This window comes from Schistocerca cancellata, chromosome 2, assembly GCF_023864275.1.
Source record: "Schistocerca cancellata isolate TAMUIC-IGC-003103 chromosome 2, iqSchCanc2.1, whole genome shotgun sequence".
Lineage (NCBI taxonomy): Eukaryota > Metazoa > Arthropoda > Insecta > Orthoptera > Acrididae > Schistocerca > Schistocerca cancellata.
Genome location: NC_064627.1, coordinates 597526838 through 597544501, shown reverse-complemented (window position 1 = coordinate 597544501; position 17664 = coordinate 597526838). Strand labels below are relative to the sequence as shown.

Here is a 17664-nt window from a genome sequence, read left to right as displayed (position 1 = left end):
ATGCTCCTATTTTCTCCCAGTTGAGCTCGTTTCTCTATTTCTTTATCTGTGAACCACATCACTTTCTCTCCCCTTATATTCATTAATTGTTGGTTACCATGTTCATCTCTCCCTTCTTCCTCCATCCCTTTCCCTCATGCTCATTGCTGCTAGCATTTTAAATTAAAAATCTAGCTTACTGTTATTTCTAATTGTTGTTTTACCTGTAATGTACGAATATAAAATGTGTCTATTTTTTACCTGTACCAATGTAATTTTTAATTTCTAAATGTATGATAACATGTTAGCAGAAATACATGTAATGTAAAACATGTAGAAAGCCTGTTCAGATATAAGAGAGGGCCAGATGGCCCTTGCTCTGGCGTAACTACAAGCGCCAGAACGAAGAAGAAGGACGCAAGATCAGAGAAAGCGGTGCGGTGACGTCAGCCAGTAACCCGCTAACAAGGAGCGCGCCGCGCCAGGAGCGACCCATGCAAGAAGTGAACATAAGCGCCGCCCCTGCCAGCCTCGGCCGCACATTAGTAGCTTAGATCGACTCAGTATACAAACTGTTAGTAGTGATCCATATCAAGTGCTTACTTGGACGTCGTTTATAGCGAAGACTATTACTGTTTGCGTGTTAATTCCGACGCCGATGTTACTCCAAAGTTAAGTATTGTCATTCTGCCTAGTATTAACTGAGTGAAAGCTGCTAACTTTTGGGAATAAGCTAATATTGCTAACAACAAACGAAATTAAAGAAAATATATACTGTGAGGGCAATGTCAGAATTCCAAGACTATTGAATAGGGGTCGACAAGAGGTTCTCGAACTTAACCACATATAGCTCGAACAGTCCGTTTTTGAGCCAAAAAGACCCTTTTTGAATCAGAAGAATTACCCCAAAAAATAATACCATACGACATATGCGTATGAAAATATGCGAAGTAGACTACTTTTCGTGTTGAACTGTCACTTATTTCAGATACTGTTCTAATGGTAAATAAAGCAGCATTTAGTTTCTGAACAAGATCCTGAACATGGGCTTTCCACAACAGCTTACTATCCATCCGAACACCTGGAAACTTGAACTGTTCCGTCTCGCTTATAATATGCCCATTCTGTCTGATCAAAATATCAGTTCTTGTTGAATTGTGAGTTAGAAACTGTAAAAACTGAGTCTTACTGTGATTTAGCATCAAATTATTTCCCACAAGCCACGAAATTATTTAATGAACTACATTATTTGATAATGTTTCAATATTACACACAAGATCTTTCACTACCAAGCTGGTGTCATCAGCAAATAGAAATATTTTTGAATCACCTGTAATACTAGAAGGCATATCATTTATATAAATAAAAACAGCAGTGGCCCCAGCACCGACCCTTGGGGAACGCCCCACTTAACAGTGCCCCATTGGACTGAACATCACAACCACTCTCAATATTGCGGAGAATTACCTTCTGCTTTCTGTTCTTAAAGTAAGAGGCGAACCAATTGTAAGCTATTCCCCTTTCTCCATAATGGTCCAACTTCTGCAGTAATAGCTTGTGGTCAACACAGTCAAAAGCCTTCGTTAAATCAAAGAAAACACCTAGCGTTCGCAACCTTTTATTTAATCCGTCCAAAACCTTACAGAGAAAACAGAATATAGCATTTTCAGTTGTTAAACCATTTCTAAAGCCAAACTGTACATTTGACAGCAAATTATGTGAATTTAAATGCTCCAGTAACCTTGTATATACAACCTTCTCGATAACTTTAGCAAACACCGATGGCATAGAAATAGGTTTATAATTGTGAACATTATCCCTGTCTCCCCTTTTTATAAATTGGCTTCACTACCGAGTACTTTAATCGGTCAGGAAACATACCACTCCTAAAGGAAAAGTTGCAGATATGGCTAAGTACTGGGCTAACATACGTAGAACAGTACTTCAGTATTCTGCTAGATACCCCGTCGTATCCATGAGAGTTCTTGGTCTTTAGTGATTTAATTATTAACTCAATCTCCCTCTTGTCAGTATCATGGAGGAGCAGTTCAGCATGTCTACAGAGAATTCCTAAGTACTCATGACCGGGACATGTTCACACGCCACCGACAGCTCCAGTGACATGTCTGCTCTTTCAAGTTAAACGATGTCGGGACTGGCACATGATATGTACCAAAGTAAACGAAACATCATAAACTGTAAAGTACTGAAAATCATTTCATAGGCTCTCTGGAAACAACGTCATTTCCGTGTATGCCATCCCACAAGAAACAGAACCAGTTCCTAGAAAGCTCACAAAAACAAACCACTTTGCATCCTACCAGGTAGCTATATTCATCATCCCAAATGATCCCAACTTTGGTTAATTAATGAATCCCTGTGCTACTGAATGTACAAACACAGTTATCCCATCCCTCGCACCAGACTTCCAGTTCTTACACAGCTGTTCGTGAACAGGACTACATACGCCAATAACAGATGAAGACATTACACAAACACTCGCTAAAAAGCGAAACACTGCACCTAATTACGGTGTAATTACCTACCACCTCCTAAAGGAATGTCCAAGAGTCTATCATGAAACCCTTTCCATCCTTTACAATACCATTCCCTACGCAGGTTATTACCCAGAGCAGCAGCAAACACAAAGCCATGCTCTTCCTGAAACACAACAAACGACCCTCACAAACTTTGTCCTGTCGACCTTTTAGCTTGACGTCATTTTTCAGCATAATCTTTGAAACTGTCCTTATCCAACGAATTCATCAGCACCTTGCAGCTCACATTTCCATTCCCAACACCTAATGTGGTTTCTGTCCCAACTATTCCATCGACGACCATCTTATTTACCTCACCCATCTTATCTCATATCAACTAAATAAACAGAAATCCGTCATATTTGCCTCCATTGATATCCAAAACACCCATGAATAAGCACAGCAATCTCGACCTTTCAAGCTACAAACTCCCAATTAACAATGTCCTCCTTATAGTGCCCCGCCATCACCGCCTCCTACATACATCAGTCAATAACACCTGCTCCCATATATTTCGCCGCACTGTATGTATTGTATGCCTCAAGGCTCTGTCCTGCCCCCCTCCGTTACACCCTGTACACTGCAGGTATTCACAAACCTCCCCATCGACCTCATGCAAAATGCTGACGACACCGCTACCTGACCACTCACTGCACCAACTCTCCCACGATCCCCTCCAACGCCACTTCAGACTCATTGTCGAGTGGTGTAATACTCGGAAACTTCAAGCAAATCCACAGAATAGCTAAGGCATCACCTTTGGTAGTAGCACTCAGCGTTTCCGTCGTCCAGACTTCCATCACTCCATCTCAAACCAACCCATCTCTCTAACACAACAAAGTATTTAGGACTAATCCACGCCAGACAAGGAACTGCGAATGCACACGCCATTACCATACAACACAGAGCCCAAACTGACTAATTCTACTAAAACTACTAACAGGCCACTCGTGTGTCTACTTCTTCCTACCATTATCCTCAATTATAAATTCCTCGTCCTCACCTACGCCAATGTTGCGTGGATCTCTGTCTCCCCTAAATTCTACTACTGGAAGGACATGCATTCTTCCTCGATTTCCTCATCCGCCTACCAACATGCAACTCCAACTCATCCGCTTTCCACACCTTCTACGCTTCACAGAGCATCTCTGAATAGAATACATTAATCGCAAAAACCCAGTCCCTGCAGTCTATATCTCACCCACTTATCACCAATCAAGGTGCCCTACTGCGGCACTACATCCATATTCCACCCCCATGCACTCTCATGCCTTATTCATCCTCTTCCCCCAGAATTTCTAGCAACTCCCACTACCGGATGACGAAATCCGTCCCTATAAATACCCCTTTTTCGAACCACAGGCACAACATTCCACCTCACACCATCCGTCTTTCTCCCATGGCCATCCTCCTCCTCGCTTACTTAGTGGTTACCTGCGGTTCTTTATGGCTCATAGTGATACACATAATTTCACCTCCTTTCACGATGATAAAAATTCACATGCATCACCACCATCACCATTACACCATAGCATTGTTCACTTAATCATCAGTAATAGTATTTTACCTATAATATCACATATAAAGCTTTAAAAATGTATCCATGTTGTCCACAAATGTGTTTTTTAAATCATCATTTATTATAATCTGTTTTATGTAAAAATAGTCAATACTGTTTCTGTTATATGTGTGGTGTCTGTTCTTTTTGATGCATCCAGAAGAAAAGGCACCACACTGACATGATTCTGTGGCTGTATATTTACATGATGAAAGAGGAATACCGACGTGAACTGCATTAGGGCGTTAGAATAGCTTAATGGCTACTAATGAAAATACGTGCGGCATCGTCACTCGAATCCGGATTTCCCACTATACACGAACAGTTGCCTTAAACATTTCAGCTATCTGATCACGGTTCATATCCAACACAAATTTTAACTTGTCACACTATACTTCCGGAGTATGTCCTGTCCAGTTTCCTCATTGCTCGCAGCATCTTGCATCAGTCCTCCAAGAGGTCAGACATAATATCATGAAATGCCGTCAAAGCTTACATATTACTATTGCACTATGTTGTCTGAAAGAACAGACACAACACATGTAATAGTAATATCTAAACCTTGACAGCATTTCATGTTATCAGCGTGGATGCACCCTAGGTCCGACCTCTTGAGAGAATCAAGCAAACTGGTGTAAGCAATGAGGTAAATGGACAGGGGTTGCTACGGAAGTAATGTGTGACAAGTTGGAAATTAAGGTTGAATGTGAAGTGCGCTCAGATGGGCAAAGCAGTTAAGACGACTGCTCACGCAAAGCGGAAATTCCACGTCCGAGTCGTGACCCAACATAAATCTTCATTTGTCACCAATGAAAAAAATTCCACGCCCCAATGTGACTGATGTTCGTATTGCTTTTTCATCATGTCAGTATTATTCACCAGTGTATATTTAAAAAAATTATTCACTGTCATCTCCTTTTTATGTATTCTGAAACATCTGTGAAAGTTGTATAACCTTTGTCTGAAGAGAGGTTTTAAACTCTGCCAGTCCACCCTTTGAGGTGAACTGAAATAACGATAAAGAAACAAAACAGAAAAGAAACAGTCGGATGCAATTCTTTTGGGCATAAATATGGGACCGTCGAAACTTTCACGACATCAGACTTAGCTTCTGACGACGATGATGGAGGCAGCCGCGGAAGTTTGGGATTTTACCCAAATTTGGCGCAGCAAGTTAATCGAGAACTTTTTATCCGAGGAGTCTGTCGTGAAAGACTTACTAGCCACAATTACGCTGGTGAGTTCACCGAATCAAAGAGCTTCAATCCAAACTGCAGATTCGGTCTAGATGTGACTCACCTTCCTTGTCTCACTAGCTAGTGCGCTATGCGTTAAGCTGCGTGAGCAGATCGTCTCTTCACGAGACATCCACAACTGTTGTCCGCCACCAACGGAATAATCAGCTACATTTGTAAAAGTTATTTATTTCTAAAAAGGAAAGCAGGACCCAGTTTCAGAAAATGTGTCCCATGCTCAGGAGCATTTTAAAATGTGAGTCCACAGAGGATGCTCATATAAGGATGAAGTAGGTTAAAATGTGTTGAAACAATGCACCCCTGCCAAATGGCATCCAACAGAATATCGCCGACCGGAATGGACGAGCGGTTCTAGGCGCTACAGTCTGGAACCGCGTGACCGCTACGGTCGCAGGTTCGAATCCTGCCTCGGGCATGGACGTGTGTGATGTCCTTAGGTTAGTTAGGTTTAGGTAGTTCTAAGTCTAGGGGACTGATGACCTCGAATGTTAGGTCCCATAGTGCTCAGAGCCATCTGAATCTAACTAACCGAAGGACACCACACACATCCATGCCCGAGGCAGGATTCGAACCTGTGACCGTAGCGGTCACGTGGTTCGAGACTGCAGGTCCTAGAACCGCTCGATCACAGCGGCCTGTGCTCCATGTGTGGCGTACCTCTAAGTTTGGACTGTTGTCCTTCTCTGTGAGAGGCTTCCTGACAGACCTAGGATTGAAGAGAATGTCTTGTTCCGTGCCATATACCAGAGATAAACTATTTTAACTGAGACTGAAATAGGTTAAAATATGCTTAAACAATGGATCTCTGGTACATGGCAAGCAAGAGGATAACCTATTTAAACACAGGTCAGCCAGAAAGCCCGTTGCAGATGAGAACAACGGTACGCGCTTAGGGGCGCGCCACTTACGGATCTGCATGAAGATAGACAGATAGCCTTTCGGATACAGTGATGCATTGACACCCATCAGACACGTACCAAGCACAACCCAAACCTGTCTTTATGCGGATCCACGTGTGGCGCGCCGCTGAGCCCGGACCATTGTCCTCCTCTGTGAGACGCGTCTGGCAGACCTGGGATTGAAGAGGATATCCCGTCGCATGCCATGTAATATGGACCCACAACTTTAACATATTTTAACCTATTTTAATCTTAGTTGTGAACTCCATTTTAATATGCACCTGAAGATGGGACACATGAATTGCAACAGGATTGTTTAGAACTATAGCGGACTTATTATTCACGATATGAAGAAAATACGAGAGTTTCCCCGAAAGTAATGCACCACTTTTTTTTTCTTTTTTTTTTTTTTGTCAGCCTGAAACAATGTTACGAATGGGGAATGTTACACACGTATTATTTGAAGTCTCCTGAGTGACTGCGCCAGGTTTCCGTCACTTCCGACAGATAGCGAAGAAGCCGGACAGTTTCAAAATGACGTCTGTAGATGATGTACACTATAAGCAACGTGCCGTTATTTTATGTTCACTGTAGAGAAAGAAATGTGGGGAGTATTCACAAACGCACGTGCAAAGTCAGTGGAGCATCTGCTGTCGACAGAAGTACAGTTAGTCACTGGGCACTGAGGGTGAGGTCATCAGAAGGTGGTTCGGCGGAGTTCCACGATTTACAGCGGCCTGGGAGACCATCCACGACTGTCACACCTGACCTCTTGCAGCAACCTGATGTTGTCATTCGTGAGGACAGACGCATTAGGACTCTGCAGTTAGCGTTGCATCTGTCAACGAGCAAAGGAAGTGTTTATGCAATTATCCTGACTCTTGGATATTCAATAGTGTATGCAAGATGGGTCCCGTAGTGTCTAATAGTGGATCAGATCACAAATCGCACAGAAAAAAATATTTTGTCTTGATTTGTTGCAAGCTGAGGTGCAGGCCTTCTTGTGCCGGATTGTAACAGGTGATAAAACCTAGGTTCATCGTTTTGAAACCGAAACAAAACGACAGTCCATGGAATGGCGCCATTCTCACTCGCCACGAAATAAAAGCTTTCAAAGCAACTGCTTCCGCCCGTAAGGTCATGATCACCGTTTTCTGGGACTGTGGAGGTGTGATTCTCATGAATGTGCTGCAAAGAGGCGGTACCATTAATTCGGAAGCATATGTCAACACGTTAATAAAACTCAAGATGCGCTTCCCGGGACTTCGACGCCACAGCAAACCAAGAGATGTTTTGAAACTGCCTGGCAGATTAAAACTGTGTGCCGGACCGAGACTCGAACTCGGGGCCCTTGCGTTTCGCGGGGGGCAAGTGCTGTACCATCTGAGCTACTAAAGCGCCACTCACCCCCCCCCCCCCCCCGTCGCAGTTCTACTTCTGCCAGTACCTCGTCTCCTACCTTCCAAACTTTACAGAAGCTCTTCTCAGATGGTAGAGCACTTCCCCGCGAAAAGCAAAGGTCCCGAGTTCGAGTCTCTGTCCGGCACGCATTTTTAATCTGCCATGAAGTCTGATATCAGTGAAAACTCCGCGGCAGAGTGAAAATTTCATTCTGGAAACATCCTACAGGCTGTGGCTAAGCCATGTCTCCGCAGTATCCTTTCTTTCAGGAGTGCTAGTTCTGCAAGTTCGCTGAAGAGCTTCTGTAAAGTTTGGAAGGTAGGAGACGAGGTACTGGCAGAAGTAGAGCTGTGAGGACGGGGCGTGAGACGTGCTTGGGTAGCTCAGATGGTAGAGCACTTGCCCGCAAAAGTCAAAGGTCCCGAGTTCGAGTCTCGGTCCGGCAACAGTTTTAATCGGCCAGGAACTTTCATATCAGCGCACATTCCGCCGCAGAGTGAAAATCTCATTCAGGAGGTGTTTTGCTACAACAAGATAACTCTCGGCCCCATACATGTACGAGGACTGCTGAACACATCGCGAAACAGGGCTGAACAGTGTTTACGCCATCCGCAATGCAGCTCTGACCTGACCCCCTCGGACTTCCACTTGTTTGAGCCATTAAAGGATGCCATTCGCAAAAGACATTTTGAGGACGATGAGGAGGTGATTCTCACAAGGAAGCACTGGCTCCGCCACCGGGACAAGAATTGGCACTGACAGGGCATACACGCCCTTGTTTCGGGCTTGAAGAAGGTCATAGAACGGGATGGAGATTATGTGGAAAAATAGGGTGTGAAGATGAAATACCATTCCTTCGTGTTTGTAATTCTCATTATGTTAAATAAAGAATTGTAGAAAAAATGCGATGCGTTGCTTTCTGGACAACCCTCGAGTGGAGTGCATGGTACGTGGCAAGACAGAAATAATATTTTGAAGAATCAGCCTCAGTTGCGCAAAATTTTCTGGTCTTTACCAGGTTTCGGCTACATTAATGTAGCCTTCTTCAGAAGCATAAAATTACTATAACATGCCAGAGTAAAGCACAGTCAACATTAAAAATTAAAACCTGTAGCACCGTGGTACCATATCGAATTGACTGTACCTTACTCTGGCATGTTATAGTAATTTTATGCTTCTGAAGAAGGCTAGATTAATGTAGCCGAAACCTGGTAAAGACTAGAAAATTTGCGCAACTGAGGCTGCTTCTTCAAAACAAAGGTCTATCAGAGTTGCTGACGGGGCTGCAATATGTTAAAAATTCCAAGAGATAAATAGGGCCCGGTGAGGTGATGTGAGCAGTGAGGTGAGGCGAGGTGAGGTGAGGTGAGGTGGGCACCTTGTGGACGAAGCGCAGCGCGACGCGCGGGCTGCCCGCCCTCATCTCGCGGCTGGCCAGCGCCAGCAGGGTGCCCGGGCCGGCCGACACGCCCCCGGCGGCGGCTCCCCCGGCGTCGCCGGCGCGCTCCTTGCTCTTCTTCTCCTTGAGCGAGGCCTTGATGTCGTCGGAGCCGATGCTGACGGCGGCGGCGCGGTCCTTGTCGGTGTACAGCTCCTCGTATGGCGCGGCGCGCGTCCGCCGCTGTCGGGGCCGCGACTGTTGCTGGTGCAGCGTGCGCAGCTTGATCTCGCGCAGGATCTGCGCGAACGGGCTCAGCACCTTGCGGGACGACGCCTGCTCCTGCTGCTGAGGGGGCGGCGGGGGCGGCCGACGGAGGACGGCCCCCGGTCTACGACGGACGGGCCGGCGGGCCCTCTGCCGTTCCACCTCCTCCTCCGCCTCCTCCTCCTCCACCTGGTCTTCTGTGGACTGGTCCGCCACAGCGGTGGGTATGGAAGACGCTGCTGCGCCTGGCGGGGGCGGGGGCGGCGCCGACACCGCCACCGCGGCGGCGGCCGCCCTCTTGAAGCTGACGGCCCTCTTCTTGTCGACGCCGACGGCAGCCTCGGTGGCGTCGGCTGCCAGGCTGACCCCCAAGAAGCTCTGCAGCAGCTGCGCCTCGCGGGTCGCCCCCAGCAGCTGGCTCACGGCGGTGGCGGGCTCCCCCATAGCGACGCTCTCCCCCGCCCCTCGAGGTTCAGTAAGCACTGAAGTCACGCCGGAAGCGCTCCTGCTTGACTAATTCTGTGCTTTGCCGGTTCTCGAATCTCGCCAACGATATTTTCTGTGTCTCAGGCAATCTATTCGGTCTCAGAAGCACATAACAGTTCAGAGGGCAATACAGTCACTCGTGATAGCCAGTAAGTGTCTCTCAGAATGCTCGAAAAGTCAGTAGCTCTACATAGGCAAAGTAGTCAGAATGTCCCTCCAGGCTAACTCGATATATGTACAAATGATTCAATGAGCGCTTAGGCACCTACGACAAGAGTGCAAAGCGAGAACGTCAGACTTGTATAAATCAATACTTCCTTAGACCACTTCATGCGAGTTGTATATGAAATAGTACCTCATTTTGATCACCTTAGTTGACACCTTTTCATACAGTACATCTTCTGTCAGCGATTTGAAAATGTGTTTGAGTAGCCAGATCACACGGCAATTACGCGAACAACTCCGTAAAGCAAGCTGGTATCTAGTTAAAAGTTTTATTTCAAAGCCTTATACAATATATGCGTCTTACGAGCGTAAATGCATCCAACTGGTGACTATACTGAAACTAATTGGCGTCGTCTGCGGGAGAGAAAAAAATGTCGTCTTTAGCTGCCATTCTTCCGAACATTCTCTCGTGAGCTCTATCTCTAATATTTTCATCTCCCTAGCTCTAGTGTGCCAACAGTACTTTCCAAATTTATAAGACATTTCGGACAATCTCAATTTTTGTTAACGTACATGTCTACCCTCGTTTAAACTAAGAGCCTTTTATTATAGTATTTTTCTAACACTTCCACCGTTTAGAAAATCTAATTTTAAGGATACTTGACAATAAATGGAAATTATTGGAGCAGTTTTCTCAGAGACACTATAAATGTTTCATGTAGTCTATATTCCCTTTTGAAGTTTGACGGTGTTCACTTCTAATTTTCATCGGTTTATTTACGTGCTTGCCGTTAATAGCGCACACGAATTATATGAAAGAGCGAATGACATAGTAACATTTCGACAAAAAAAGGCATTTGCAATAAATGTGCTTCTCGTTTTGATTTGCATAGTCCTAGTAAGTGGAAAGTGGTGCGTTTGTCTTACAGTTCTCTTACTCACAGGGCATGAGAGGCGCCAGAGCAATACGACGTAGGTATGGAAAGAATGCGGACGCAGCGAGGGAGTACGACCTCGGTGTGTGTGGAGGCGGCGCGGCGTGCCGTGGCGTGGCGTGGCGTGCAGCGAGCGGCGAGCCGGACCTGTCGCCGCGGACACCTGCGGGCGACTGGATGCGCGCCGGAGCAGCCGGTTGCCACGGAGACCCGTCAACAGCGAATCAATTCGCCGCCTGTCCCCGGCCACGGGACAGGACTACGGGACGGGGGAGAGGCGAGAGAAGGAGGGGACGAGGACGAAGAGGAGGCTGCGACGGCCAAAGGACTCGCGGCAGAGGCCTTCCGCGCGGTGCGCGAATGAGCCGTACTGCCATTTATCATGTCTCCTTGTCGTCATTGTTATAGCACACTCCTCTGAGGAGCAGGGGGAGACTGGGGGAAGTTTACATGGATTTCTTTTCGTGATTTTTTTGAAATTTGTTTTCTTTATTTTTTGTTCGGATTTAACATGTTTAAATTTGCTCGAACAGTCCACGGGTGTGCTGCCGTGTTCAAAGGGCACAATATTTCGGCGATCAGACATGTCGCCATCGTCAGGTTCGCTGACGAACTGAGCTCCTGAGGGCGGGCAGCCGATTTAAATCCCCTCCATCCGCGGGGGGAGGGGTTTTAAATCCCCTCCATCCGCGGGGGGAGGGGATTTAAATCGGCTGCCCGCCCTCAGGAGCTCAGTTCGTCAGCGAACCTGACGATGGCGACATGTCTGATCGCCGAAATATTGTGCCCGTTGGACACTATGAACCGGCAGTATATCCGTGGACTGTTCGAGCAACAAATACGCCGGGAGAAACTTAAGAATCACATGTTTAAATTTGTTTAGTCTTACACACTGAAGCACCAAAAATCTGGTATAAGCATGCGTAAACAGGCACAATATGACGCTGCGGTCGGCAACGCTTGTATAAAACAACTGTCTGACGCAGTTGTTAGATCAGTTACTGCAGCTAAAGTGACTTTGAACGTGGTGTTATAGTCGGCGCACCAGCGGTGGGATATAGCATCTCCGAGGCAGCGATGAAAATTTTCCCGTACGACCATTTCGCTAGTGTACCGTGAATATCAGAAATCCGGTGAAACATCAAATCTCCGACATCGCTGAGGCCAGAAAAAGCTCCTGCAGAAACGGGACCAACGACGATTCAAGAGAATCCTTCAACGTGACAGAAGTGCAACCCTTCCGCAAATTGCTGCAGATTTAAATGCTGGGCCACCAACAGGTGTCACCGTGCGAACCATTCAACGAAACATGGGAACCGAAATCCCAGTCGTGTACCTTTCATGATTGCATGACACAAAGCTTTACGCCTCGTCTGGGCCCGTCAACACCGACATTGGACTGTTGATGACTGGAAACATGTTGCCTCGTCGGACCAGGTTAGTTTCAAAATGTATGGAGCGGATGAACGTGTACGGGTACGAAGGAAACCTCATGAATCCATGGACTCTGCATGTCATCAGAGGATTGTTCAATCTCGTGGAGGCTCTGTAATGGTGTGGGGCGTGTGCAGTTGGAGTGATACGACTCTGAAAGGTGACACGTACGTAAGCATCTTGTCTAATCACCTGCATCCGTTCATGTCCATTGCGCATTCCGACGGACATGGGCAATTCCAGCAGGGTAACATGACACCCCACGTGTCGATAATTGCTACAGAGTGGCTCTAGGAACACACTTCTGAGTTTAAACACTTCCGCTGGCCACCGTGCTCCCCGGTCAAGAACATTATTCAGTATATCTGGGATGCCTTGCGACGTGCTGTTCAGAAGAGACCTCCACCCCCGCGTACTTTTGCGGATTTATGGACAGCCCTGCAGGATTCTAGGTGTCAATTCCCTCCAGCACTACTTCAGACAATAGTCGAGTCTATGCCGCGTCGAGTTACGGCACTTGTGCGTGGTCGGTAGGGTCCTACACGATATTAGGCAGGTGTACCAGTTTCTTTGGCTCTTCAGTGTAACTCTGCATTGCATTTAAGAGTGCAAAATAATTTTATGAGGGGCGTTCAGTAACCCAACACATTTTTCATCAGCCAATTTTGATTGAAAAATATGCGGAATTTCTTGTGGGACGTGGCAGAATATTTCCATTTCAGCTCCTATAGATTCATGAATTTCCGATAGGTGGCGGCGCGGTACGTAGCATTTAAAAGGGGATCAATAGCGGGGGTGCGTTCCAAGCAGAGAGCTGTCATTGTGTTTCTTTTGGCGGAAAACTAGAGCATCTCTGATACTCGTAAGCACTTACAGGATGTTTACGGATACCCAGCGGTGAACAAAAGTACGGTAAGTCATTGGGTGACGTGCCTGTCATTACCGCAACAAGGTTGTGCAAACCTGTTCGATCTCCCGGGTGTCTTCGGGCCGCACACAGCTGTGAAACTGAAGAACCGACTTCAGCTTGTTCGTCACCACAAAAATTAAACCAACTTCTCCTTCTCCATGACAGGCTTCGCACAAGTCTGTGCACCCAAGAGATGTCAACAAACTTCATTGAACTGCTCTTCGTCGTCCTTCCTACAGCCAGCATCTCGCATCTCCGACTTCCATCCCCAAAGAAGGATTTACTCAGCGGGAAGCAGTATGTGAATAGCGGCAAGATTACTGATGTAGCAAGACGTTGCCTCCGACGTGGACGAGTAGAGTGGTTTCATGTGGGCATACCTGCCCTCCCAGTAAGGTGGCGTCAGGCCGTCGCATTGAACGGAGATTGTGTTGAAAAATAGGGTTTTGTAGCCAAAAGAGTGGCGAATAATGTGGTGTATTGAACTCCCCAATAAAACCAATCTCCTTTGCTCGTATATAGGCTTAAGTCGTGTTCGTAAACGTGGTCCGGAGATGAGTAAGTTGACGCACCTACTGCGGAAGATTTATGCGTATCACAGAATACAATAATGAGTAAACAAAACAGACTACTAAAATTTTCAAAAGATACTTTATTGTCAGTAAACAAAATTACAGGCTTCCTTACATCGATCAACGTGGTAAAATACAAAACATTTAGTGGCAGTAAAGAATCTTTTTGGCGAACTTCCCCCTAATACAGGTCTATTTATCTTAATTGTCAGCAGTAGCGCAGAGATGATGAGCCTTCCACAGAACGAAGACTACAACAAGAGTAACAATAGAGTGGGTTCGGAGCTTACGATGAACTCACTCAGCAATTACCCTTATACAGAACAGACCTGAAGGCACCGATTGTGTTCAAGATGTGCTTAATAGAAGATATGAGAAATAACGAATAGTGCCAAATTAAGCTGGCAGTGCTGTGATACCACATTATACATTATCATTGGAAGAGCTTTGAATGAAAGTGAACCATAAAGTATGGTAAGCCAATTTAGTGTACGGCATGTTCTAGAGGCTGCAAAGTGAAAAGTGTATAAACTCTATAACAAAGGACCACGTGGATCGAAGGTTTCAGTTGTGTTAACTATTGACTAGGATGAAGGTTTTGCTCATATGTTTTCATGCTTCAGAGAGGCGCAAATCAAACTCGACGCTACAATAAACTTCCATGTCACTGAGAAGTGGCCTCGTGAAAGTCTACACATTTACCTGGAGAAGGAAGTGGGTCTAGCCTGGTATTTGTGTGCTCTGCCCCCGCACAGTTCATTCGCCCTTCTTTCAATGTTACATAACTGTCAGGTATATCTTGATATGCTTCAAACATCATTTTCCCGCCATTCCAAAGTGGCGTATCCCACAAACACTGAAATGTCAGTGTGTATATAAGTTACACTGTTGTCATTTTAACTGAGTGCATTTTATTTCGAGACAAACGAGCAGAAGTAAGTTTAGGCGAGGATCTGCCCAATGTTTTATTTGATGAGGAGACGAGTGTGATGAAGCTTTTAAAATTTTGTGAAATGTCTGGACCCTGGCCTAAGCTTTTAGGTTGGAGGTTTTGGAGGTTCACACCCTTTTGTTCCAACGCTCAGTCAGCCGCAGGTATCTGCTGTCTTCTCTTAATTCTTTCCACTGCTTTTTCCCCTCTTTTGAGTTGTGTTGGATTTGACACTGTGATTTTCGTTGCTTTGTATGTGTAGTGCGCCTGCTGAACCCTACCATCCTGATCATCTTCCTGGTTGATGAATCGGTCTGGGAGATGATACAGTGGTACCTCACCAATGTCCAGCCATAACAGCTCTCTGGACGGGTAGTCAACCAATAATAATCCAGAATGAATCAGCACTCTGCAGGGTGTCTGTAGATTTGAAATTTCCTGGCACATTAAAATAACGCGCAGTATGGAGAATCGAACCTGGGACTTTTTCAACTCGCATGCTAAAGCTCTATGTACAAAGCTATACAGTCACGACTTACTACCCGCCCTCACGTATTCACTTCGACTTTACTTCAAGCAGTTCCTCGAAAGAGTCCCGGGTCATGATACAATTTTAATTTGCTAGCAAGTTTCGATAAAATCCATGCATATTCCGATCACATATCGGCTTTTACCTATGAGAGACTTCTTAAGATGTCTTCTGTCTTGGAAGGCCAACTACAATGAAAACACTTCGAGACAACCTTGGAGAATCCCGTTCAGCCATCAGATTAGCTACATTGAGAACCATTATTTGTTCAGCAGTTCGATAGTGTCGACACAGCAGTCACTGAAAAGGGGCTGTAGAGCATTCAAAACAGTTCCATAATGAGACAGGAACGGCTGCTTGATTTAACTTTGCTCAAAAGACACACGGTACCAAAGAGAGAGTACATTGTTTGGCCTGCATAAGCACAGGTGACTATCACAAAGAGTAGGTGATTGCATGCATGTGTCTTACAGGTTTAGCCGACAAGTGCACGCAATCTCTCTGATCTAGTTTAACGTCGGCTGCCTATTTAGAGACACCCCTGCGCCATTTCGGCAATCTAGCAGCGAGTGCGGAAGTTGCAGGAAGCGGAAATGTGAGAATCAAGTTTTTCGCTTGTTCTTTTACGTGCCTCGCCTCCGATGCGGCATGCCGCACATTTTTATGTCCAAGACATGATCCGCGCCACTGGCTGGGCGTGTTCGCGCCAACTTCGGTACGAGAAGCAGGCACGCTAATCACTCGACCGTGGCTACAGCACCAGAATGGTTAACGCTCACGAAATCTGCGGCGCCCCAATCGTAGCACTAATAGGGAACACAAAAACAGGCGTAGAGAGGGACTTACCTACGCAAATAAAAACGAAATAGGTTTGCTATCTAGAATATGTAAAATACGTAACGTTAAATAACATAAGTACTGTACACTTTTCTATTTATTACGAGTGGCATTCAATAGGTTGGTTGGTTGGTTGTTTCGGGGAAGGAGACCAGACAGCGAGGTCATCGGTCTCATCGGATTAGGGAAGGACGGGGAAGGAAGTCGGCCGTGCCCTTTGAAAGGAACCATCCCGGCATTTGCCTGGAGCGATTTAGGGAAATCACGGAAAACCTAAATCAGAATAGCCGGACGCGGAATTGAACCGTCGTCCTCCCGAATGCGAGTCCAGTGTCTAACCACTGCGCCACCTCGCTCGGTACATTCAATAGGTAATCAACACGTGTATTACTGATAGCAGCTTGATCCTACTCATGATTCGAATACACGCTATTATTCCCCACTCTTTTGGCTACAAAACAATATTGTTCAACACAACGTCCGTTCAATGAGACGGCTTTACGTCACGTTACTGGGAAGGCCTGTACACCCGCATGGTACCATTCAACTGATCGACGTTGGAGCCAACGTCTTGCTGCAGCAGTAACCCATTCATCCACGTACTGCTTCACGCGGATTGCATCCTTCAATGGGCCAAACAGATGGATGTCGGAAGGCGCAAGATCCGGGCTGTAGGGCGGGCGAGAGAGAAGAGTGCGATGAAGTTTTGTGAGCTCCCTTCGAGTGCACAGACTCTTGAGGCCTTACTTTGTCATGGAGAAGGACAAGTTCGTTACCATTTTTGTGATGACAAACACAATGAAGTTGTTTCTTCAATTTTCTGAGGATTGCACAATACAGTTCAGCGTTAATCGGTGGATAATGAGGGAGAACATCAAACAGAATGACCCCTTCAGAACCTCAGAAAACCGTCACCATGACTTTACGGGCTGGGGGTTTGGCTTCGAACGGTTTCTTCGAAAGACACGCTGTGTGGCGCCGCTCCATGAACTGCCGTTTTGTTTCCGGTTCCAAATGATGAACCCACGTTGAGCGCTTTTGACGATATTCGACAAAAAAATTATTACGATCAGCCTCGTAACCAGCAATCAATTCCGCACAGATGATTCTTCGTTGCCCTTTATGATCTTTTGCTAGGCGGTGAGGTGCTCAACTGGCACCCACCTCTGAGTACCTTACTGGTGGACGAGAGTGTCAGCACTGTCAACAGATGCGTCCAGTCGGGCAGCGAGGAGTCTGATTACGATCCGTCGGTCAGCTCGCGTGACAGTGTCCGCACTTCACAACATCACAAGAGTCACGGCGGTGTGCGGCCGGCCGGCTTTCCGGAGATCGAACAGGTTTGCTTTACCTTGTTGCGACGATGACAGTCGCCTCGACCAGCGACACAACGTGCTTTTTGTCACTGCCACGTCCCTATAGATATTCTCCAATGCTCTGGTTTTCCGACAATAGAAGCTCCCTACTCGGAACGCACTTCCGTTACAGGATCCGCTTTCTAGGCTACGCATAGCGCCGGCACTTATTGCAACTTCATGTAACTACAGGGGCTGAAGCGGAAATATTCCACGATGTTCCAAAAACAATTCC

The 17664-nt window shown here is 46.2% G+C and overlaps 1 protein-coding gene across 1 annotated transcript in view; it reads right to left on the bottom strand.

The window, feature by feature from the left end:
- LOC126156886 (outer dynein arm-docking complex subunit 4-like) overlaps nt 1-9719 on the bottom strand; it is a 170615-nt gene extending 160896 nt beyond the window's left edge. Inside the window, exons 1-2 of the mRNA XM_049916339.1 lie at nt 9555-9719; nt 9009-9356 (exon numbers count right to left, since the gene is read on the bottom strand). Coding sequence (XP_049772296.1) covers nt 9009-9356; nt 9555-9719 — 513 coding nt within the window. The remainder of the gene's footprint in view (nt 1-9008; nt 9357-9554) is intronic.
- Nucleotides 9720-17664: the final 7945 nt, after the last annotated feature.